Source organism: Pimephales promelas, chromosome 1 (assembly GCF_988280905.1).
Source record: "Pimephales promelas chromosome 1, fPimPro1.hap1.1, whole genome shotgun sequence".
Classification (NCBI taxonomy): Eukaryota; Metazoa; Chordata; class Actinopteri; order Cypriniformes; family Leuciscidae; genus Pimephales; species Pimephales promelas.
In genome coordinates this window covers 37,058,776-37,085,310 of record NC_142769.1, presented here as the reverse complement: position 1 = coordinate 37,085,310, position 26,535 = coordinate 37,058,776, and the positions used below count along the sequence as shown (strand labels likewise).

General features: G+C 39.2%; 1 protein-coding gene across 2 annotated transcripts in view; it reads left to right on the top strand.

Moving 5' to 3' along the window:
- Positions 1-26,535, top strand: part of ccdc102a (coiled-coil domain containing 102A) — a 66,184-nt gene that overhangs the window by 5,100 nt on the left and 34,549 nt on the right. The window contains exon 2 of one of the 2 annotated variants that reach the window (XM_039662870.2): positions 24,925-25,660. In XM_039662870.2, coding sequence (XP_039518804.2) covers positions 25,016-25,660 — 645 coding nt within the window. In that variant the 5' untranslated portion in view covers positions 24,925-25,015. Of the gene's footprint in view, positions 1-24,924; positions 25,691-26,535 lie in introns of both variants that reach the window. The other variant, XM_039662869.2, reaches the window with a different exon arrangement.

The following is a 26,535-nucleotide window of genomic DNA, read 5'->3' as shown; positions in this document are numbered from 1 at the left end:
AGCACTCGAGTTAATTGCACCAGTATTCATCCCTCATTACAACTTTATGCTCCATATCACTGGCGACGTCCTATATCCACTGATTCTGCATCAGTCTGCAAGGTATCCAGATAAGCACTGGGCAAGCATACTGTATTTGCGCACAGCCAATGTTTTATCAGCCTTTTCTTTTCTAAAGGTCCTGTTCTTTTGTCAGTTCTCCAGCTGTGTCTCTGGACTGTATATTAGGGTGGTGACCTCAGTGCTAAAGTTAAGCCTGGTCAAGACCGCACTAGCTGTACATGTGGGAAAAGCAGTTGTTCATAGTTTTCATTTGTTTTACACGCAGCTCCTCACACATTCATCGGTTTCAAGTTCTCAATGTGACCTTTAAATTCATGTTAATGGGACAAAAAAAATAAATAAAGAGATTGCTGTCGTCTACCTGAATCTGTGTGTTATCGCAGGCATTCTTGATAAAGATCTTTGGCATTTTGAAGAAGTAGCTCGAGGAAGGAAGTCTGATAGAATAGGGTTAGAGTCGAAAGGATGTTGTCTCAGGGGCCCTTGACGACCCCCCCTTACTCTTCTTACTGTAGAAACAACTGTTCAGGCCAGCTTCACAGTGCTTATAAGTCACCTTTTGGCCCTGCAGCAGGGGCCATTCCAACTGGGAATAAATGCACTACATCATTGGATATTCTGTGCCTTCCTGTGGCCAATTAGCTTGCACCCCAGGCCCATAAGCAGTCTGCCAGATGCACCATAGCAGTGGTCTGTGGCTTTGAGAGGGAAGGGCTGTGGCACACAGTCTATGAGTGGTTATTAGAGAGGCCCCTCTTGCTCTTCATTCAGACTGCAACCGAAATCGGGCTCCTCAAAGACTGTTAAGCTAAAGAATTTGGACGTGCCTCGATAAAATATTGTCCAAACCATTCAGGCCACTACAGTTCCCACTTTAATAGAATAATTTACCCAAAAAATCTCTTGACTGACTTTCTTCTGTGGAACACAAAGGAAGATGTTTTGAAAAATGTCAGAGAAATTGAAGTCAGTGAGGTTCAAAACAACACCCTATTAACATTCATTACATGGATATTTTTTCAAAATTGTTTTCTACTGAAGAAAGGAAAAAAAAAAACAGTTGAAATGTTCAAAATAGGCTATCTTTTGTGTTCCTCAGAATAAAGTCATACAGGTTTGGAACAACATGATGGTGAGTGAATTTTGGGAGAACTTTCCCTTTAAGATCAAATCAGAACTCGAAACCATTCATCTTGCAGACATTCTTTAATATTTTGCCAGATATTGAGTATGATTATCATTTATTCTTCAAGAGGGGATTGAAGGCCTTGACTTGAGGATATATGGCATGGGACTGGCAGATATTGCACACACTCATAAATGTTAGATCACTTTTGTATTGTTCCGTTGTACCGCTGAGCATAGATGAGAAAACCATGACAAGGCTTTATTTTGTGTTGGCGTCAGCCCTAACTTTGATAGTTGTATTAGGAGTATCGTTCCTTTAGATACAATCATCTTAAAGTCCCCAAGGTGTCTTCATATTTCTTCAGTGTTTTTGAGTTTGAATTGACCAGCTGTCCTTTGAGATCACTGCTGCGTTTGCTTGGCAGTAAGGCACTTCGATTGTGATTCTCACTAAACTGGACCTCACGGGAGATGATTCATGTTTACTATCATGTGAGATTCAAAAAGACAAATAGTCTTCTTTTAAAAGTTTGGAAACTTGGTGATAACTTTTCCTCTTGGGAGCTCGCATCACACTCTCTGGTCTTGTAGTTTCTCTGTTAGGCCATGAGCTGAGATATTTAGTGCTTTCATGGTTAGTCACCGATGCAGTAACAGTCGTTGTTGATTAGTCATGTCGGCATACAGACATGAGTCTGGATTTTTTAAGTTGACTGGAAAATTGCATTTACATGCCTAATAGTTATTGCACGTATTATGTTTAATTAAAGTTCCTGTCCTAAATTCTAAAAAAAATTATAGACAAAGATACAAGATGGAATATGTTAAAGGGATAGTTCACTCATAAATGTACTGTCATATACTCTCATGTTACTCATACTTTTGTTTGACTTGTATGCACATTTTTTTAATGAAACATGAAAGATTTAGTCTTTGAAAGTCGATTCACAATTATGACACTAAAGACTTTCCCCATGATATTGATTGAATATATATGTTTTGATTCTTTATTGTTTAGTCACACTTTACAATAAGGCTCCATTATTTAATATTAGTTAATTCATTAGTTAACGAATTTTTTTTGCAACCTATTTCAATATCATGATAAAACAGTATACTGTGATTAAAAGCTTCAGCAATAGAGAAAACATGAAAATATGTTCATAATATATAGCAATTGTGTCTCTTCAGAAGACTACTTGAACTTAAACTGATCGATTCAACCAAAACGGTGATTTCAAAAAGTTCATAAAGTTTGTAAAATAAATCTCTTTATGAACTTTTTGAATCATCAGTGTTTTTGGGTGAATGGACTTTAAAGGGAGGGGAAAAAAATCTCTCAGGTTTGAAATGACATGAGGTAATAATTGATGATGGAATTTACTTTTTTGTGAACTATTCCTTTAAGAAGGAAAGAAAAAAACATTGCCAGTCTGAGAACAGTGGGAGAGGGTTTTCCTAGGATGTGTTGTCAGAAGTTGATGGACTTTGCTTATGTGCTCAATTGTTGAGTCTGTTTTGAGGGTTTTACCACCATAAACTTTCCATTGCCAATTGTGATGTGACCTCTAACCTGCTGCTTTTTGCCTGAACAATTAATCTGATTGGTCGGTAAACAGTCTGCCTTATGTTTTTTTTCATTTTCCACTTTGTATATTTAAACATAAAAGCGACTAGAAACAATGCGTTCCTTCTGTCTGAAATTAACATGCATTATGACTGTGTTTATAGCGCTCTGTCCTTTAATCAAAGGAAAGTATGTAAGAGAAATAGGGGTGTTCGTTTTCTTTCTGGCGGATAGGTTATCCTAATGGCTTTTGTGTTCTCTGGCTGAACCACAGACTGATTTAGATGATTTAGTCTCTTTTGTTTCTCCATTCACAACCAGAGCTCTCTTCAATGGTTGGATGCTTATTAAGAAACATGGAAGTTAATATACCTCCATATTATCCTTAAATAGCTTAATTGTCTCAATATGTCTGCAGTTAAAAAATTCTGTGTAGCATTACAATATTTATAGATCATGCAATATATAACAAATTTGAAGGTATTATTAGATCTTTACCAGCCACAGGCGTCAAATGGAGTCTTTTTATGTTGTGCGTGTGTGTGTGGTTGTGCTGCTGTGATGTATCATGTTCCTCATCTGATCCTCATTAGAGCTGGGGAACACAAGGAGTTTGTCTGTGGGAACGTAGATGGTCTCATCCTCTCTGGATGTGTCTTAAGTTGCATTGTACCACCAAAGAAATGACTTGGACCCAAACAGATGACCTTTATAATCCGTCTGCGTTGCTGTGAGTGTCAATTGTTGTCATTTTGTTTCATGAGATTGAAACAGTAAGAGGGGTCAAAAAGGGGTCCTTTTTCAATCCAGAGTCTTTGACTCCACATGGGTTCAGGAGGACAGAGCTGCTTCAGACCAGGATGTTGTTGAATAAAACATCTGTTATGTATTGGTTCAAAAATTGGTACCTAATTTTGCTCTATATCTATACCTTTGAAAGCTCAAAGCACAATACTTCTGAATCAGTATGATATAAGCACATTCCTAAGTTTAGGAAAATTCTGTCTTCATTTACTCACCCTCATGTTGTTCTGAACCTCTATAACTTACTTTCTTCGATGAAACATGAAAGATGATATTTTATCCATACAATAGAAATCAAAGGTAACCAAAATGGTTTGGCTACCAATATTACGCAAAATATCTTCTTCAGTGTTCCACTGAAGAAAGACACTCATGCAGGTTTGGATCGACATGAGGGTGAGCAAATGAAGACAGAATTTTCATTTTTGGTTGAACTATCCCTTTAAGGGGTTCACACTTGTATTTCGGTTCTCTTGGTTATTTAAGTCCGGTCCAAAAAGGAAAATGATACATTAGTCTAGGGATGTCACGGTGAGGACATTTTCACACCGCTAAATAGACAACACTGGTATTACCGAAAACACCAGGTGGGCATCAGGGAGCCGCTATCAATATGCAGTGTATTGAAATCACGCTCTCGCTTTTTACTTAGAATTTACTGTGTTTTGGGAGCGGCAGTACTGCATATTTTACAAGATGATAAATCAATAATGCTTAGGATCTGTTGCACACCAAATCCTTCACCATCTCTTCATCATGCGATAAGTAAACTGCACTGTGCTGCGACTCTGACTGCATGAGATCATGGTTCCGACAGCTGTACCGGACTGTAGGCAACATCACTCCGATCACAAGAAGAACGAGGTGTGGTTGAGCATTCTATCTTTTTGACATCACATCCTGTTTTTGGATCATTTAGATGTCTTTTGTCCATGTTTCATTCATATTTAAGTCAAACTGCACCTGAGGTTGTTTGGAAGCAGACTGAGAGAGACCCTTATGAAAAGGAACTACACTAACAGAGCAATAACACTAGAGTTAGTTTTAGTCTAACCAAACCTGCCAAGTGTGAACACATCCTAATGCCTTGTTCACACTACAAGATTTTAAAACGTCGGACTGAACTGTGCGGTTCACACTACATGACTTGCTCTCAGTGAAATCAGGAGTGTTCAAGTTGTTGAGTTGTTCACACCACACAACACAACGTGATTGATCCACAACAGGAGGTAACGCACTACACGAGCTGACAACAACTCTGTCACCCAACGATTCTATCTTGTCTACAAACCACGTTTTATCAGGAAAAATCACGCGATAAGACGAACCGGAAATGACGCAAAACAGCATGTGCGTCAATACCCAGCGAAGAAGAGAAGAACACAACACGTGAAAATCGACGTCAGACAGAAACTAGTGCTTCAAACTGTTTGCATTATGATTTGCTCTGAGAAAAAAATGCAAAAAAAGAAAAAATAAGATATCAGAATGGGGGTTTATTCGCCCTGAAGGTTTACCCGGTGACCTCAACCCATGCCTTGCTCTGATTGGCTGGAGCTCATGACATCACTGAGGTTGAGTTGCGCAACAGCTCTGGATATCTAGCAGGCTAGATATCTTTCTGGGCTCGGTGACGCGTCTGCGAGCGTCTTTGATGCGTTGTTGGCGCTTTCATACTAACAGATTGGCAAGCGTTCATCGTCCGCTCATCCCCCGCGATTTGCACGCGATAACACCCTGACCTGTCGGCGAGCTCAGCGATTTGCAAATCGGCCTTAAATCGGGCTTAAAATCCTGTAGTGTGAACTTGGCTTGGACCTTGTCTGAATATGGATTGTAGATGTATGCAAAGAGACCTCAGCAGTTTTGCTGCTAGAGTAAGCAGATAAATGATATCACCTCTCTCAGGCCCTCATTCTGAGGCAGATCCATCCTTTTGAATAAGTAATGGCCAACTGACACTGGTGCAGATCACCAGAAAGCCACCATCTTTGCAACTTGACTTCATCCTCCGGTGTTAAAAGAATTCTGTCTTCATTTACTCACTCTCATGTGATTCTAAACATTACTGACTTTCTTCTGTAGGAGTAGTTGCAGTAAAAAATGTGGTGTATGCATAGCCAACATACCATAATGGAGGCTATTTCCAAGGAGTAGCAGTAATAAGACATATGTACTGTAGTACGAAGTGACTTATGGCTCAAAATCAATAGTCAGCTCATTGTGTCGAATGGAAATCACTCGTCAGTCCAGTTAACTGTCAGCTGAGTGTAATTATGGTGTTCTCTGTCTGTGTCCATCACATCAGCTTCAGCACTTGCACTGCCGGAATGTAACAAGTTTAGCCCAAGGACAGGATCTAAGCCTGTGTTAATTATGCACAGTGTCCTCATCAGTCTGCATTTAGAAGTGTGGCATGCAGCAGGGGGCACATTTATAAACCTTATAAGCCTGGCTCATGAATATTTATTAATCGACATTGTGTGGTGCAAGCCAATTAGGATTATTGCTTACTGATTGTGCATTTGTATGTTTAGTCCACTGCTAGTATGACCATGCTTCACAGAGAGCTCACACAAATATGCACTGAAGAGCAGAGCCGGCTTCAGACCGCTTTTAGCAGGGGGGCATTTATTTTCAATGGGTGGGCACTAGGTAGGTATGGGGACTTTTTTTCCGACATTAGATATCCTATATTTATTATTGCTACTACCTTTTCTGTTAGCTATTAACATGAAGTAATGCAACCCACACAATAAACACATAAAACATTACACATTGTTGCAAGACGAGCGACTCAAAGAAATTTGATCAAGGGTTAAATAGGCCTATACAAAAAAAAAAAAATTGCAAGACCGACTCTGACCACAGCTTTATAATAGCAAAGCTAACGAACATGTACACAATCTCTCACTGACAGAATAACCGTTTATATGCTATCTCAATGGCGGAAGTGAGAAAAAAAAAAGCTAAGTTACTCATCTTTATTCTGCTATGTTCTACATAAGCATTTACATTCGTAGCCTTAAAAAAGCATCATGTAATTAACTTTAAATAAAACCTTTAACACCTTTAACAAATAAAAAACACCCACAACATACACAGATATTATTCTACAATTTCCATTTACAAGATAGGCTTAAACACCTGTTTCTCCACGGCGGGAGTGAGTGACATTTCAGGACAATGGGCAGCGCAAAAACTAGGCCAACTAAACTATTAGTTTCATCACGTGACAACACATAGTGAACATTACAGTACATGCCAGTTAGATAAATAGTACACTTACGACTCGGACTCGACTGTCTTTGGTCTCGGTCTCGACTACAACACTGCACGGTAGAAGCACCAAATACCAAAGCCGGGCTGTCGTTGTCTTGCTGTATGGGGTAATCGATGTGTAAGGAGAAACTGTGGTATTGAACCATTTTCAAATTTCCATTTTTGGAGAGTTTCATCTGTTTGCTTTGTTTTGAATGCAGGAAGCTCGCGCGGTCGCGCCAACTGAAAATCATTTCATTCAAGAATTAACGTGCGTGATTGGGGGGGCGGCAGGGGGGTTTCCTCACAGCGTCACACTGGTTTTTATGTTGGCTTTATTGTATTTTCAGCTAATGAGCCGTTTGTAGACATATATTTGTACTATTTCTCACTGAAATGTGAATTAAATTAAACTGATATTATTTTGTAAATTATATTATAATTTAATTTGGGGGGGCACAAAATACATTTGGGGGGGCATTGCCCCCTAATGCCCCCCCATAGCGCCGGCACTGCTGAAGAGTTTGAAAGGAACCGCCCATCTGCTGTCATGAGATAAAAAGGGGTGAAATTGACTTTATATAAGCACTTTTTTTTTTACTTTTTAGCGAAATTTACTTTTCGTCAGCAAAGATATTGCGATATTATCTCTAATATTCTCTTATCTCCAATTTTCTATGTATTGCCCAGCCCTTGTTGCTTCATTTAGTTAGGATTTTTGCAGACACCATGGAGATCATCAGAAGATTTAAGTAATTGCCTAAATACATACGCAGAAACTGTTTCTGACTTCGGCTGCAATTTGGTTTTAAGTTATTTTACAAGACATTAATCTCAGATTCATGCAATCTGCAAAAAAAATATCGTTCTGATGTTTCTGTGCATGCGCTATGTGTGGGTGTGTGTCAGTAGAGATCCACTTTTGGGACACGACAGTCGCGTGGTGTCACGATGCCTCCCCACATTTGTACTTTGATGGGCGTTCCTCAAGTTTACCACTATGGTTGTGGTTTCGAAACTTTCGAGCCAGCGGCCAGTCTAGAACCTGCGAGAGACTTCTACTTCTACTTTAGATAGTCGCGCCGCATTCAACGAAATTCATTTGCATAAAGATGGGCATCGGCCAGCTTTTTGACCTGCAACATTTTTCCAAATGAAGCGCTGCCTTACCGGGATGCTTTGCGGGCACGTTAAAGTCGCATGACGTCATCCATAGAAATAAAGCGGAGCATGGCGCGACAGAATTGTCGTACGGACAAGTGCATCTGCACCAACAGATAGACGCGTCTATCCAATAGAAGTAGAGCACATAGAGACTGGGGAAGTCTCTCGCGGGTCCCATTTGTTCTAGACATCCTACTACAAAAAACACGCCCATAGCGGTACACCACGCGACAGTCGTGACGCAAAAGTGGATCTCTACCATGTTCGTTCGTTTGTGCGTGTTTTGACTTTTTTAATTTGGCCCTTTCAGCTCTCAGATGGAGCTCAGTTGAGATTTCACTGCAGTTTTTGCCTCATGGACTCCGTAGCGTTTGATCACCCAAAACAGTCTTACACTTTTATATGGTCATGACAAATGTGTTTGTAGTCTTAGGGATATGATTCATTACTTAGATTGTGTTTGATGGTGTCATTTAAGGTAGCCAATTTTCCGGTCTAGAGTGAGGAATTTCTTCTGACTTGTGTAGAGTTGTTTGATCTACTTTTAGTAAATGCCTTAAAGATCACTCTCAATCTCCATAATATTTTGCCTGAAGCTGCTTCATAGAAAGATGTGCCCGGGGTGTTTTTGGAAATGCATATTTCACTTCACTTTTAGTTTAGTGTTTTGAAAACTGTAGAGAACATGAGGATCTGCTTTGCTGTTACCACTGATCTGTGTGGTCATGTAGCTGGATGTTTTCTTTGGTGTGTTACTTCAGTATATGTGTGTGGGTTTGAGTGCTATGTATATATGCATTTGTCATTGAGTCATTGTTCAGGAATGCACAGTGTGTCCTAAACTAGACTGATACCTGAAACCTGGAATCGCGGAGACCTGGAGTCTTTTGACACTGAGAAGGAGTCAAAATATGATGGAATTAATCTTTGCGGACAAGGTTGATGACTGAGAAATAATATAATCGGCGTGAGCATGTGTGGTAAAAATAAATGACGCAAGCACTTTTGAGTACCAACATTTTTGGGCAAGCAGTGCCATAGTAAAAAACAAAATTGTTGGTTGGGGTCATATGCAGTTTTTCTTTACATTTATTAGAAAAAGACAAGTACAGTAGGAAAAACTGATCTTTCTTGTGACAACTTAAATATTTCTGGGAGTTCACTGTGGAAATCAAATCACCAGTCTGATAAATTTACAGACTGGTGGTGAGTGCTGGTTTTTATTTAATTTCATTAAGAAATTGAATTTGTTAAATCAGGATGAAAAATACTGGTTTGTTTTTAGGTGTAAATTAGGCTAGGTTCTTGACTTGTTGGATTTTATTTTTAATTGAATACATTATTGAAATCCAGTTTTGCAGATTATATGTCCTATTCTATTCTGTTCTGTTGTAATACTGCTGATTGCAGGTTTCCTGTGAATTTGCACATGTCCTGCTAAAGCAGTATGGCACACTAGACTCTAAAATGGTCAAACTGGCTTCAAAGTGGCTTCAAAGTAAAACCCTTTGTAAGTGTGAATCACCACTGAGATTTATCTGCTTAAATTTGCTTATGTTGGTGATCCTGGTCTAGTGCCGCTTCAATGGTTTGGACTTTTTTTGTATGTTTGCATTGTGACCAAGTTCTGTAAACACTATAGAGGGGAATTTTGTTTGATTCTTCAGGAGAAATTTGGGTCTAGTTTTTGTAATCCATGGGTTCCATGCAAAGCTTTGTTTACTGCATGGTTTTCCCCCTGAAAATGCATGCTAAAGTTTGATGTTTGATGTTTTTTTTTTGTCTGGCTTGCTTTAAAAGCTGAATGTTAAATTAAATCATATGTCATATGTAGATGAGAGAAATTGAAAAACACACTGCATGTGCTATGAAATTAAACCAAAAAAGCAGGTTCTACTTCTACTGTAGCGTTATGACCCCATTACAATTTCTTAACTGACTTGCTTTTCTTCAAAAATATATTTGCATGTTTATGTAAACCCAGCTTCATCACAGATGTTGCAGCAACAATAATTGGTGAGTAAATGATTTTGAATGTTTGATTGTAGAGTTGTAGTCTACATTCCCTCTCTTGCTGCAAAACACATCTTCTAACGGGGGAAATTCACATCCAGACCCCTTTAGAGCTGTCCAGATCTCTGTTTTGTTTCACAATCACATGAATCATGAGGATATTTGCTATTAAGAGCACGACTGCATCTGTGGCAGCCACAATCCCACTGTGGTACTCAATAGTCTTTTTGTTCAGAGCAAATTGATGAACTGGCAGCCAAGTATTGGATTTTTTACTTACAAGTGTCCTGATATATATTTAGGACATGTAAAACTGGCTGGCCATCTTTTGGAGGTACATTCATTATAGGAAAGGGCATTTGATGGCTAGATGGAGAATATTGGCTTTTAGCTTTTGCTTTGATTTTTGGTTGGCAAAAGAAGGGTGAAGTTTCTGTAGTGTCACAGTGCAATTCTCAGGATTGAAGCAAGGATTATAGCTAGCATTAGTGCAGTCACTGTGGATCTCAAACTTCAAGCCAACACACACACACAATTGTAGACAACAATATTTGAAAGCCCTGCCTCGCAATTTTTAACCAATATGTTAGAGCTTGGCATTACAAGAAAGATTATATGCACAAAAAAAAGCTAAAAGATGGATATAAGTGAGCATCCAGGCAATTCTGTATTTGACATACAATCAGATATTATATAAAGCACCAAAATGTGCAATAATACAATACTGACATTCAAAAATGGACTAAAATAATGGACTATAAGCCCTTTCCAATTTTGAGTTAAAACTATTGTTTTACTACATTATATTGCATGCACATTGGTTGTAAAGAATAGCCAAATAATAAGCCATGTCTTTGGGCCCCGGCCCCCTGGTTGAGAACCATTGCATTAGCACAAATGTGTTCTTTTGGAACTGAAGAGAAGCTTGCCGAGTATGTTAAGGGGTTTTAAACTATGGCATGTTTATAGCTATGTGTTTAAAGATTAACTGGTTAAATGACATGGACATTTGTGGATAACTCTGGCACCAAGTTCTAACTTTTGTTTTTGATTGCATACTTGCATAGAGTATGTTTCTGACCTTATGACTGACATTTAGCTCTAAACTGTTATTTACATTTTACATTTACATTTATTCATTTAGCTGACGCTTTTATCCAAAGCGACTTAAAATTGCTATATATGTCAGAGGTTGCACGCCTTGCTCAGGGACACATTGGTGTCTCACAGTGGATTCGAACCCGGGTCTCTCACACCAAAGGCATGTGTCTTATCCTCCATCTTCACCCATTTGTTTGAATTTGTTATGAATTTTTTATGAGCTTTGAAACAGTCAGAATTTATTTAATCAAATAAGTAATCAAGTATATTAAAGTGTAACCTAACCACTGAAGGTTAGAAAAGAGCGATACACCAGATAGTGTAATGCTGTTTAGGTGGAGTAAAGGGATAGACTAGGCTATATGATTAACCCTGGCTCACAGCCATTTGTAATGAAGCTGTGAATTAAAATGAAAGTGTCACCTCCAAAATGACTTCTGAAAACAAATGCCGCATCAGTTCATCAAACCATGAAATTGGCTTTTATGGGCGTAATGTGGGAAGTGATACAGATAACATAAAAGAAGTAGAGGCGAGGTCAAAGAGAAATCTTGGCAATGAGATTGAGGACGGGAAGATTTATAGTGGGAAATTTGACTAGAGATGGACTGAAGAGAATATAGATCTCTGAACAGGCCCGCTAAAAGACCGTTTCGGAAGAAACATGATTTGTGTTTTCCCCCTCTCATTTGAGCAAACAAGAAAGAGCTCATTTGGTTGAATCAGTTGAAATGATGTTCTGTCGTGCTGATGACTTAACACCCTTGAACTCTGTCAATGATGAGTCTGATGTTGTCTTTGCATACAGAACCTGTGATCTTGAGAAATTGTGGTTTTGTCACCTTCAGTGACGCTGAAAAGAAAACGGATGGTGTGATGACTTTTTTTTTTTTTTTACAAAGGTGTGATTGTACAGAATGTACACATTTTGGTAGCCTACATTTTTCCTAAATAACCTGCTTAATTGTTTAATAAAATCAGCTATCATATGGTTAATGGAAATTTTAGTTATTAATTTAATATATTAAATTAGATTTTTACTAAAGGCATTAGAAAATTAGTTAAGCATGCTGTGCGCATCCTTTCATATTACTATTACACACTATACAGAAAGTATTGCTCAAGTTGTTTTGTTTCCATTAAACGTTTGGATCATAATTGTAGAAATTTTGAAAAGCGCAATGATCATTCATGTCATATGACAATTGCAGGGTTTATTCTATATTTGACAAACATTAGGTTGTGTGGTTTTATAGAGAGTATCTGGCCAATATGATTTTCATGTCAAACGTGTTTCTTCTTGATCTGAAACCACACTGCATAGCATTAATTTGAACTTCCTGCCAGAGATCAGCAATTTTGCAATGATCAGTGATCAATAGTTAAAGAGCATTTTAATTACGTTATAGACCCATTCGGTTGTAAAATAGTTTTTTTAAATTTAAAGTTCATCCACTTTTTTTGTCTTCTCTCTATAGTTCATCTAAACTGAATATTTTTTGATGGCAGCATGCTTTCCTAAATCTTTATTTCTGGGGGGTATTGGCCTTGAAATTTCAGATCGCTCTCTTTCCCTGCACTTTCAGTTTTTAGTCTGTAGCTATTTCATGGATCATATGGTTGCAGAAATGTAGCATTGCCTTCCTCACTGTGAAGAAAGACTGATCTGCTCATGTTAATGGAAAACTGCCTCAGTGGAGCCGACCAAAGTCACATGGTCAAGCTGGAGGAAGCGTTTCGTCACGGGTCTGAGACTGGGGACACAGTGAAACTTGAACACAAAACGGGCGTTAAACTACAGCCATTTGTTTGTTTATAGCCTGGTTCTGATCAGCACAGAAATTCTCAATTGATCGGTTAGATCCCCTAGAGACAGCAGATTAAATGGGATTAATTTGACACACTGAGTATGGTACAAATTAATCTCCAGTAGTGTTTTACTTTGCACTGAACTGCATTTCCCTGTCCCAGCGCACATGTAGATAACATTTCTCTGCATGTCTGACTCCACACACAGTGTTTTTGCCCTCTTGCCTTCCCAGGATGTTTGTAAATCAAGCATCCTGTGTTTTAACCCTGTGTGCTGTGGATGAGCAAGAGACCTGGAACGGCATAAACAAAGAGAGTGGACAGACAGACTTGATCTGTACGTAGTATATTTCATCAGTGGCAGGAGGAATCCCATTCAGTAGTGAAATGTCCTCTGCCATCTGCCCCTTTCACAAAGACTTTCCCTCTTTCCCCTCCTCCAACTGTCTTTTCCTCCCTTTCCTCTCCCATTTCCTCTCTGTCTTCCTCGACTCTTTGCCCTCTGCCACAGCTTCCTTTCATACCTTTCCTCCCTTACTTTGACTGTCTGCATTATTCAGTCTGGCTTGGATTATTCCAGTCCATTTACATTTTACATTTTCCAGGATCCTTATCGCACACATGAATCTGTCGGCATTTAACATCTGATCCTTATTTAACCGCATCAATGTACACATACTCCATACAATCGGCACTATAAGACTGAGCACCATTAGCCGTGGTAAAAATAAAAGAACTCAGTCCTTGGCTCAGTCATTTACTTTGTTTTCATGCATGTGTGTGTGGAATTTGGGGTGTCATTAACAATACATTAGTTTGTCAAAGGATATAGGCTACATTATACACATGCACTTTTACATTGTAGTCTTCTAATAGCTTAAAAAACAAGACCATATTTTGGCCATGCTGAGGATACAGGGAGTGTGGCATTAGTTTGTCCTGTCATGTTGGTGGCTGTTCAGAATGATGGATTAGTTTTAATCGTGGACATTGAACCCTGAGGACAAACTGCACAATGTGAGGTTCAGCCAGATTGCTTAGTTTCAGAAAGACAGAGTAAATGTATATTAGCCCAGGTCTACTTCTTGTATAGTGTACTAGGCAAGTCAGTGATTAGGTAAGTCAATCCTTTAAAATCTAAATTAATACACACATCCATGTTTCATGTTCCTAGTAATGCCGTCCTTGTTGGTTTAGTTTGGTTTTTGTAAAAACTTGAACAATTTTCAAGAAAAGTTTTGATTCAATTAATCTAAAATGTCATGTTGTGTACTCACCCCAATGCCATCCAAGATGTTCATGTCTTTCTTCACTGGAAAATAAATTTTGTCTATTGAGGAAAACATTTCAGGATTTTTCTCCACGCAATGGACTTCAATTGCAACCAACGTTTTGGAGTCCAAATCAATGGAGTTTTAAATGTCTATTAAGTGCTTCAAAGGGTTCTGCACGTTCCCAGCTAAGGAATAACTGTTAGGGTATTTTCTAGCAAATCGATCAGTGATTTTCTAAAAAAACAAACAAAAAACATTTCTATTCTTTTTAACCACAATTGTTCGTCTTGTGCTGGTCTGCGACGTGCCAGGAATTACGCCACCGCGTTTAACTACTTTTAGTGGTTAAAAACTATATAAATGTTTTTTTTTAATCTATAACTGTGTTAAAAACAGTCAGGTAGATAGCTACAAGTATTAAATGCAGTTAAATTTCAAAGTAACTTCCAATTTCACACACTAGAGTTGTGTGGGGTGGGGGTAAATTTAGCATGACCTACTGTGACATCACAATCACGTTGCATTGTGGTCTATGGATCTGTCTGAAGTGTACATGTTGAGTAGACTTGCTCCCTTGGTCAAAATCGTGGAGTCGAGGGTCTGTCCAAATAAACTTCCCTCGTCCACTTGACGAAGTTGAACACATTTCAAAGTGGCGGTGGGGATTCCCCTGAGAGGAAGCGCTTAGGGAAGTGTGCGAGTTAAACGCAGCCTTAGTCGTGTTAAATATTCTTTCATCATTATGGACTACTCTGCAGCTTTGTCCTCACATCGCCCCCTGCTGTATGGATGAGGAGGAATAAGCCATTGTGCAGTAACTGCTTGTATAAATCCTGTGCTAGTTGGAGGATTTCAGTCATTTTTGTGCTGTAGGCAAAAACATCTCCCTTCATTAAACCCACTGAAGTGAATGATTGTGTCAGTTTTCATGGACTCCCCCATGGCAATTTTCACAGTGATTGTTTCATTGTCTTATTTAATGGAAGAAGGCAGAAGTCTGATTAATTTGAAAATGGAGAGACTTATGTACAGGAAAAGGACTGTTTGCATTTCATCAATTGTTGTGCTTTAACTGATAAATTGACAAGTATGGTGATGTATGTATGCTCAGGCCTATGCCTTCCCCACAGGACTGACTGTACTGTAATCAAACTGTGAAATCACAAGTTCAGGCATAATCCTGTCTTGTCCCGTCAGTATTCTTCCCTTTCTGCATGGTATGTGTCTTGACTTTTCATCACCTTCTGTCTTTATCCTAGTTTTGCTTCCTGTTTGTCATCCCCATTTTAATGTCTTGGATACAATTTTGTTTTGAAAGCTTTGAATCTGTTTCAAAACAATAAAAAAGGTAATTGAGAGAGAACGTTTTTAATAATGATTAAAGTTACATTATGAGATTTGAGAAGTCGGTATTTCAACAAAGGCAGAACTTAAGGCAGCTTATACCATTTGGCAGAAACAGGCTTCCAATACAACCTTCTTCCCTATAGCTACTCAACTCACTTGTTCAGTGTTTTGCATGAGTGAAATCTTGTTCTGGTTGATGCATGGTTGCAGACCTGACCTCAAAATCATAATCTGCTCATGCAGGATTTTAAGTGTCGTTTCATGCCTCGTTGAATGAGATGATGAAGAGATTACCATCTTAATGCTTAACACCCTTAAATGAGCACTTCCCTCTGACATATCACCAGTTCTCTGTCTCTCTATTCGGCTGCTTTTATTTAATATTTTCTGTATTACATGCTACTCTATATGTAAGTCCTTAACTCCCCGATCCATTAAATTCCTCTTGGGATACTAGCTTTGATCGTGTTACTAGTGATTATTTTCACAAGAGGCCCCTGCAAGTATGTGACAGGCTTAGCTGACCCCCAAATTAACCTTTTCCTGATGTCCCACCAAGTCAGTGAATTGACATCTGTCACATCTGTTGTAACTCTTTCTATGAATGTCAGGGCTGTTTTGTTATTGTGCATGTGGGTGAATTAGAGATTTTATTATTATTAATTCGTCTAATTTGATATTCAGTTGTGCAGTTTACTTCGAAATCTGTAGAAAAACTCAAAATGAATATCCTTTTTTTTTCATTCTGTAGGTTATTAAAGGAGCATTTCACCCATTTCAACAATAATCTTTATTGAAAGTGGGTCATATTTGTAGTTGAAATGTAAAAGAAATTTTGAATTTGATGCCCTCTTGACCGAGAAAAGACAGAAAATAGCTTTAGGGGCGCCTTTGTATGTAAGGCTACGTTCACACTGCAGGCTGAAACGACCTAATTGTATCTGATTTTTTTCATGACAGTCAACGACAGAGATCCGATCTTTTCAAATGCGACCCAGGCCACTTGGGTATGTGGTCCAAATCCGATATGTATCCGATCTTTTGAAATGCGACTTCAATCTGAACGGCCAGGTCACATATATCCGACCCGCACGTCATTGCACGCACCTGTAGCTAGCCAATACACGCTAACTCCAACGCGTTTCTGCACTGTTATGGGCCGCTGCAGACGTGTCTCTTCCCCAGTGTTGTGCCTGAACGCGTTCATATACTGTATTACTGCCTGATGAACATTACTGTGAACACGTTCATTCTGGTGTCTGTGAACGTGCGCTCTCTCTCAGTATAACTTTGTACATAGGGTGCCAGATTGATTTCTATAGAGCCTTCCAGGTGAAAACCTGGCTAAAACACATGTAAACATGCTTTAAAATGTAGCGAAAAAACACCCAATCTGGCAACACCAGCCACCAGTGTCGCACCGCGGCCGCAGGTGACAAAGCAAGGAGCGCCGAGGACGTGCACTATCAATTAAACGGGGTTTATGACGAGCCTCGGTGAGGATCGGAAAAATCTTACATTTATGTGCAAACTTTGCCCCGTCGATAAAATAATTGTTGTCTGTGTTTGTATATGGGCTGTGGCAATAATAATAATAAAACAAAAGCCCGCAACATATGGAAAAAAAGGACTATTCCGCAAAAAACAAGTGACGTCGTTGACCGTTGATTAATCTTCTGCGTATGCGGGTCACTTCTGGGTCATTTCACGTTCACACAGGAGATGACAAAAGGTCGCATTTAATTGGAAATGTGAACGGCCTTGCAAAAAAATCTATTTTTTAAAAAAAATCGTAATTGAGCATTAAGCCCTGCAGTGTGAACATTGTGGCGTTGTGAACTAAGACAACAACTCCCACAATGCACCACATTGCACAGCTCCGCAAGCCACTCCGACTAATCCAGAACAGCGCAATCATCAGACGGACTCTATCTGTGTGTGTAGTGCAATGCGAGAGCACGGGCACCAGTAGTCCGCCCAGTTCGAGCCAGTCCGGGCTCCTCGTCCGCAACAGGCAGCCGCCTCCTGTTCCTCCATCAGCCTCAGCTGCTCTTCACTATATTGCGGCTCGTATTGCGGCTCCAATATCATGTTTAGTTTCTTCCATCATTGTCGTTACTTCCAATCTCCACAGCGCTTGATTTCTTAGCTTCCAAACAAGATGGCTGATATTGATTTCATCATCTGCAAGTGGAGTCCCACCCACTGATCTGTAATAGGCCTGTAGCGTGAGTGGGTCCCACACCCTGGAAAAATGATGAGCTAGTGTTTGTAGTCTCAACCTTTACACAAAGAAATGGGACTTCCTGCTTTTTATGACACAAAATGACGATTTTTACGTCATTAAAAGCTGGAAGTGGAACACTATGATTTCTCCCATCTCAGGGGAAAATAAGGGAATAAACCATGACCATTCAAAAAATTACTGGGTTTCTAAATATACAAAGCTTAATAAAAATTGGGTGAAGGGTCCCTTTAATGTTTTGATGCCTAAATTCACTTGGTTGAAATGGTTGATTTTTAATTTTTTTGTTTAGAAATGTTTTATTGGCCTTAACATAATAATAATAATAATAATAATAATAATAACAAAAAAGAAGGAAAAACTCAATGTTCACCTGTTGATGCATGCTCTCAGAGATGTCATCTGTTCTTTAGAGAAATTTGTTTGACTATAAAGGTGTCCAAGTAATTTTCTGTTCCAGACGTAAAATATGGAGACACCATATGTTACCCATTTCTTAGACAAAATGTATTAACCACACATGACCCCAGTATTATGCATGACCTGCCGATTTCATGCATATAGTAATGTGTGTGTGTGTGTGTATGGTTGCTACAAAATGTGTTCACATTTTAAAGCTGCAGTCTGTTGCATTTTTTGGGTTAAAAATGATTCAAGTAACATATTTGAGAAAATTTCTAACCAGCCAGTGTTCACTCTCTGCTTGCCTTAGCTCGATTCAAAGCGGTAAGCTTGTAATAATGTTTTTAATTTCAGTGGTACTGGTGGATTTCCGCAGGAGATTCGAGCACGTCTTTGCGTCATTACGTCACATCTGTACACATAAAGAAGGAGTCTCGGCTAGTAGGCTATATTGCGTGAGGATGTTGGAGGTGGAGATTTGCAGTATAACCTTTTCTCACAGCACTTGATAGAATTAAACTTATCAATGTAACTTTAAACTGAATTATTAAATTTTTTTCTGCAAACAGTGTTTGTTTTATTTAAACAGAAACCTATATCCTAGCCGCTCGATTAATCGTTAAAAGATGTTGTGATCTTGAATGAAACACCCACACAATCTTATTTCTAAATGATGACGATTCAAATATGTCCATCATAAACCTTTGATAAAATCATACCGGAACATTCAAATCTGTGTTCATGCTCTGCAGACCCAGAGAGAGCAGTTGTCATGTACGTCTTTTCAGCTACATGGTATCATTATTTCTGTGGTGCAATAATTTTAATTTAACACCTGATTTCTACGTAGCGGTCAAAATAAAATAGATTCCGCTTCAAATAACGACTGCATCTACATTGTTACACCTGTCCAGTAGGTAGCGACAAGTGACTTAAAAAACAACAACAACTATTTGTCATGGAATCGATTCAAGAGATTCATTCAAAAACGCTGATTTATCCAGTAGGCCTAATGAAACAAATGAAGCATTTACAGTATGAGAAAGTCATTAAATCATTCATTAATTCAAACCAATAAAAAAAACAATTACAATTATTATACATAACAATTATTTTAACATGTTTAAATAGACTGCCATTTAGAATCATGGGATAATCGTGCTCTCAATTTGAAACAAAAAACATCCAGAATCATGCCTCTATACTATATGCTGAAGAAATGTCAAACCATATGAATATTCATTTCAAGATTATATAGGTGCAGAAATGATTAAACACTGATTGAAAATAAATTATTCTCAACTAATGCACGTTTGATCAGCAGTATTAGACTTATTTTATGATATTTTACTGGTATTGATTGATGTAACAAGCAGTTTAGTCAGTCTGTGCATGTGTAGATGAAGTAGATGCCCATCCACCAGCTCTGTGATGCTGAAATCTTGACAGCAGACACGCCTGGAGTGGCGATAGTTGTTACTGTTTTATTGTGTGACATTTTTGGCTTGTCTACCAGTTTCTGGTGTGTGAATCATTTGTATTTAATCGGCCGTGTCCCAGTGTGAGATAATGACAAGCTTGAGAAAGAAAGCTAAACCTGTTTACACTTTCTTTCATTTCTCTATAAACTTGTGTTGAGAAAATACTGAGTTTCTTTTGATTTTACAGGACATTTATTGTGCTGTCTTACTGAATCACTAACTGTTAAACTCAGTTAAAAAGTTAGAGAGCAGAGCAGAGAAATGTTGCAGTAAATGGATGCGTCTGTTTTTCTTTTTCTTCCAGTATTATGAGTATGTCTGCTTGCGGTATGGGTTACGTTCAGTGGCCCCAGCTGGCTGAAAATTTGGTCTTAAATTAGGTTCTTTTATTAAACCAGAATATTTAAAGCTTATGACTTAATGTTTTATATACTACGTATAATTCGTATGCCCTAAAGACAGTTTCTCTTAGAGTATATCAATGGTATATCGTATGCATTTATCATCTGTTTACAATATCGAAACAGTTTGGCTGTCTGCAACTTTTCTGCAAGCTTTATTAGCTGTGAAGACAAGCAGTTTTGTAAGACTTGCTTATTTACACTTGGCAAGAACGCTTTCAACCAAGACAGCGGAAGATCTTTTATCAAGATCGTCTGCTCTAATGTGGAACACAAAATGATTGTTGTCACTTTCACAGTCTGCGGTCGGAGACCACACGCGCTAGCTGCGCTACAAACAGACAAACTTCCTCCTCCTTTTGGGGCAAATTCTTCTGAAAACCACAAGGATCACAGGTTACAGCCAAGGTGTGCTTTCACTCTTAGAACACTGAAATTTATGTTAACGGATGCTGTGCTCATAATACTCCCTTCTCTTAGATATTGTAGCCCTCAATCAGGTCATGGGGTCTATACGACCCCAATCGACTTTTACTTAATAAAAAATGGCAAAAAAGGTTCCCTTTATCTCAGTGGAACAAGATTTTGTGACTTTTCATACATTATCTATCTATACACAAACAAAAACTGGGCTTGATTCAGTTGTTCTGAGGGTATTTAAAAAAATGTTTACACTTCTGGTTTTCGGGGTCAATATGACCCCACATTGAAATGAATGGGAAATGTGAAAAAAAAAAACTCAATTTTCTTCATGTGTGAAAAAAATAATAAAAATTTCGCCATAAATCTGAAAATTTTTACACAGAAATGAAGGGCTAGTACTAGAGCATAAATGCAATGTATCATAAAAAAATATTTCATATGCAAGCTAATGGTGTAGTTGAGGAATTGTGTGGTATATGGATACAAAAGTACTTTAATTCTCCAAAAACACAGCATTAATTAATAGATGAGAAGTAAACAAAAAAAAATCTATATTATTTGTATGATTAAAAATGTATATTTTTTGTACAATTACTCAATCAATCGTTGTGGTCGTATAGACCCCGAAGCCCAAAAGTGTAAACAGGAAACGAAGACCATTTGAAGGTTAAGAACAGGTTCACATTTTTTATATATGTTTTAAGATCTCTGCTACATTACTCCTGCCCTGAGTAACTTTTAACTCTCTACTTTGTCCTGTAGGCAGATATCTCTTGAGGGTATACTTTGACAAGCATAGCTGATGAACCAGGGAACAAAAGATTGTACTCCTAGCTTTATGTCAGGAGGTGACAGTAGGGCATTGAAGTAAAATGGACTCCAGCCATCAGATCGGTTTTCACTTTCCCTGGCTCCTGTGAGTGACACTGTGTCTCAGTTTGCCTTTGAGTTCCCCGACTCCTGCAGAGCCACTGGGGGGAAAACACAAATGGATAGTGTTTTACACTGGCGCTTAATTTACGTCCTGCATTGAAGGACTTTTCAGATTTGTAATTCATTGCTTGCTGAGTTTGGACAGATGAGATGTTGCTCTGTGGCGTGGTGTGTGGTCTCCGTTGTTTAAAATGTTCTTGTGAATTTTCTGTGATGTAATAATAATGAGTGTTCTGGGGCCTCATTTATAAAACTTGGCATAGATTTCATCCTACAAGTATGTGTATACACACAAACTGATTTTTTTTCTTTACATGCACAGGATTTGATTTAGACCATACGTGAATGGTGAATCAAACTGATGGCAGCAAATCTGTGACTTGAGGGATTTCCTGTGGAGGTAGGTATACACTATAGGAATAGTGTTTGGGAAAATAGTTGTGACAAGAGGGAAACCATGTAATCCTCTAATGCAGTTCATAGTTAACCTCATTAAATGTGATCTATTTTTTGTATTAGGTAAGTGCTTGAAGGCAGCTGTGTGTTCAGGAGACATTTACTTTTTTCTTAAGAGAATATGTTGTGGTTTGAAGTCGCTAGCATGTAATGCTGTTGTCCATAGCGGGTTTTTCTTCAAGCTTGACTAGCAGGATAAACCTGGGACGACCAGCTTAATCAGCTAAGCTTTGGATCTGTGGTCTGGAAACCCGTGTTGGTTTAGCTGCTCTGTGGGGAGAACAAATCATCTGCTAAATCCCCTAATGCTTATTTTTAAGATATTTGTTGAGCCTACATGTGTGTATTGAAAGCATTTTTGCCCCTATTGTCAAAAAATGTGTTAATGAATTCCCCTTAAGGATGAATTTTTTTTTTTTTAGTTTATACAAAAGGCAAGCCTGAAACTTCAACCAAATCTGTCACTTTTCAGCAAGTCTTTGCTCTCCCTTTGATATCAACTGCTCTTTCTTCTAGAAAGTATAGCAGTGGGTCCAGTTACACATTTCCCCCTTCTCTCGCTCTTTCTCTTCATCCACTGTCTCTCCATGCTGCTCATGTTTCTATTGGAGATGCTGCTCAGATTGCATCATCAGTCTTAATTAGGATCTCCTGTGAAAGCCTCTGGAGCTAATTAATTTTCTGCCTCATTCTCATTTTCTTACTTATGATGTTCTGTTGCTTTTTGTTGCTCTTCCAAATCCTTGCAGGAGCTCATTGGCATGCCAACTGCTTTGCCTCCAACATATCAGCTGTAGCTCACGAAAGAGACACCCAGTGACATATAGGCCTAGACTAAACCACGCAGCCTGAGCTGATATGTTGATCCAGGATACTGATTCATTGTCCACTTGACCCACAGTGGCATCAGTTGCTGTTCTTTGTCACCAAAACCCTTGTGCACCCTCCCAGCTTGCAGCAAACCTAATAGTCTCCAAAAAATTTTTCCAGCTGAGCTAATAAAAAGGGGGCTTTTGTATGAGTAGTGTTTTATGAGGAGCCTATGCCTCTGTTTCTTGCCCCAATATATTCTAATGCACAAGTCGGCAGTTCCCAAAGCCACAGGCCCCACCCGTAAACTTCCTCTGGGTTTGAATAGTGGCATGTGAGTGTTTTTTTTTTTTAGTGCCACAGTTTAGTGCTCTTGCATTGTAAATCTATGGTGGAAGAATAAATGTTAATGCACCAGAATAAATGTTAAAATAAGTATAGGCTCAAGACTTAAACATTATACATGTTAACATTTGACTACAAAGATGGCCTAAAAATTTTTACTGATATTGTCTATGCAAAGTTACTTATATCTCGTTTTTTGAACATGAACATGTAAAGTCAAGAAGCCCCTGTACCCCCTGTAATTTGGCACTAAGGATATGTTTACACGGAAACGATTCTGAAGAGAAAACACAAAAGTGGCGTTGTGTCATCACTTTTTATTCTGCGTTTAGACTAGCGTTTTGTGTGGGAAATCCGCGTGCAAATGATGACGCAAAAGTGTGTGAAATTCAATGTAGTATGCACTCCAGGCGGCTTGGATACTACAACAACACCAAGTCCACGCACCTGCGTACAACCTTCACTGTCAAGCAGACTTTTAATAATAATAATAATAATAATTTTAGGAGCATTTTTAAAATTTCCTCTCTGGAGGGTGGTTTCACTTTTTTGCGTTTTTAAGCCTCAAAAACGCCGTCGCCGTGTAAACGAAAGGCACATCCGATAAAATACTTTTATGTTTTCACCCGCGAGCGTTCTTGTGTAAACAGGGCCTAAATCTCAGGTGAGTGATCATTTTGACCCCTTCGACAAAATAGTGTATTACTCGGTAAATAAACTTCCATCACATTTAATATTTTGACTTTCTTCTTAATTTACATATTGCTTTCACCAGAAAAAAAACCCCTCTGGTTACGTTGACATGAAATGACCCTTCCAATTTTGCTTTCACAATTTCATAGACTTTCATTTTAGGTGCAGTAATAGACTAGGGTGACCATATTTTGATTACCAAAACCGGCAAACAGATGGGCCTACTCAAATGATACTCGAAGTTTACTCAAAGATACCTTATTAATTTCAATACATTTAAAGTAGGTTATGCCTCCTCTGTATGGATAGAATTAGAAAATGGTTATATTGTTATATGAAAACAGGACATGTCCTGGGAAAACAGGACAGTTGGTCACAGTATAATAGACCCTTAATGTTTCTTTGTTTATTTGTTCCACAGAAAAAAATGAAGAAAAGTGAGTCTTTGTATAACTGTGAATGTACCTAAATTGTAAACCATATTACTGTATGATGTTTTTCTTGAATTTTCTTTTTGGCTCAGACAGATGACATGCTCAGTTCTCTTATAGGTCAGAAAAAGGTCTGTTTTAAAAAATATAATAAATCTAAGCCTTGTTCACCGAAGTCTCACACTTTATACATACACAAACACGAGTTCCTGCTCCCCTTTGCTGTAGGGCTGTAACTCTTTTCTCACGGCTGACGAGAGATGGCTGCTCTGGCGAGAAGGCTTTTGACCTGGAACCTCCTTCATTGTAACCCTGCCTGTACTCTTTTAAGTAAATACAGCCCTGTGGGAGTGTGTGAAAGGGAGAACACTTGTAAATTAAAGCTGCACTTGGTTGTCATGGTGTGGTCTGGAACTCTGGATTGTTCAACAATATTAATGTTATTGGCCCTGTTGCAATGACATGTTGACAGAGAGATTCTTTTTCTCTTGTTTTGCTCTCTCTGCTCCTGTATGTCTTTGTCGCCTACTGAATGTATATACTGCTTTTCAGTGCAAATTATAGTGCAATTTTTTTTGTCCTATCTGTGATGTTATTCAAAATTACATTAACATTGCAATTCTAATGTACAACGACTTGAACAGACGTCTTCTATAATTTTTTCTTCTTCATGAAATAACACGTCGGCTTCTCTTGAAAATGGTATCATGATTTTTTTTTTTTTTTTTTCAAGGATCCGTTTACTCATAACTCATCTTGCTCTTGCTTCACAGAAAACCACCATGTTGATGTGGATCATGGCTTCCTGATCAGATCTTCCTGACCACTATCTTCTCTATCCTTGAACTCATCATTGGCTCAGTGATGAACCACACACCTAGTCCCCAAATGACAGAGGCCGCCAAGTCTGGGGCAGGCTTGTTGTGCGGCCTGGGTCTGGGTCCAGATCGGGTTCGCTCCCCGGACAGCCTGACCCACACACCCAGCCCTTCAGGGGGAACACCCAGTTCAAGCCCTCCTTTGCTGCTGTCTCCAGGGCTGGGCTGTGATGGCGCTGGGGACTGGGAGAGCCGTGAGGAGCTGCGTCTGCGCGAACTGGAGGAGGCTCGGGCACGAGCAGCTCAGATGGAGAAGACGATGCGCTGGTGGTCGGACTGTACGGCCAACTGGAGGGAGAAGTGGAGTAAGGTGCGGGCCGAACGCAACAGGGCACGGGATGAGGTTAGGCAGCTGAGACAGCGCCTGGACGCCCTTACCAAAGAGCTGACTGGGGCACGACGGGAGCGCCAGGAACTGGCGGCGGAAAACGAACAACTGCGTCTGGAAGCCCAAAGGGTCCGAGCTGAACAGAACTCCCCAGAGAGCGCATCCACTGCACCAGCATCCAACTCCTCAACTGCCTCCACACACTCCAACCAGCCAAGGGAACCAGACATCAAGCGTGAAAACCAGGATGAGGAGAGCGTGAGAGATGGGCCAGGCTCTCCAGAGCAGGAACCTGTGAGAGATGTAAGCACTGACAAACTAGACAGGCAGAAGGTGAGTTCCTGTAAAGCTAAATATTTTCAGAAAGGTCTAGTTAGTGGGTTGTCTAATTTTTACCGGACTCCAACTGGACACTCAAAATCAACTACATAGACCGAAACAGAATGCAGGGGCGTTTTCTCCCAGGAACAAAGGATTAGGTAGAAAAAAATCAATTTCAGTTATTATATTCGGATGCAGGAAAGTTTGTGCACTAACCAAAACCGCAGAAAACCATAAGTTCACAGGAACCATATCACCTTTATAAGGGGATTCCTATGCGGTTTGTGGGTGCGCACCCGCGTTTTGAAGGAACATCATCCAAACGAACCCGGTGCACATCAAAAGCGCTTGTCAGAAAGCACATGTATATGTCAAATCAGTTGTATACCAGAATAATACTTGATAAAAAATTTGAATAAAACCATTTAAACCCAGATGCTCAAACCACATGACAAACCCATAGAATAACCAAGGCTGTTAACTCTAAAAACAGGTAGACAATTGTAAATGGGTCAGCCACAGACCTGGTTCAGTGCACCCCCCTGTGATTTCTTTACCTGACTCTGTGCTTTTTTGCTTGTATTCTGGTTTCTTTTTTTTTGTCCTATTATTAGAACCAGCACAACCCCCCATGGGGCCACAGCCAGGGGTACTGCACCAGTTCCCACTACCCAGAAACCCCTTTTTCATTCCTAGACTCGTCTGAGCATGTCTGTTATTTCCTTAATGTGTTTTTAACTAATCTTTCAAAAAAAAAAATTACCCCTCGAACAAATATTCACCTCTATTTTGGTTTGCAAAGAACACGCACCAGCAGAGAGAGGGACGGGAAAATAAATGTCAGTGTCAAACTTGAC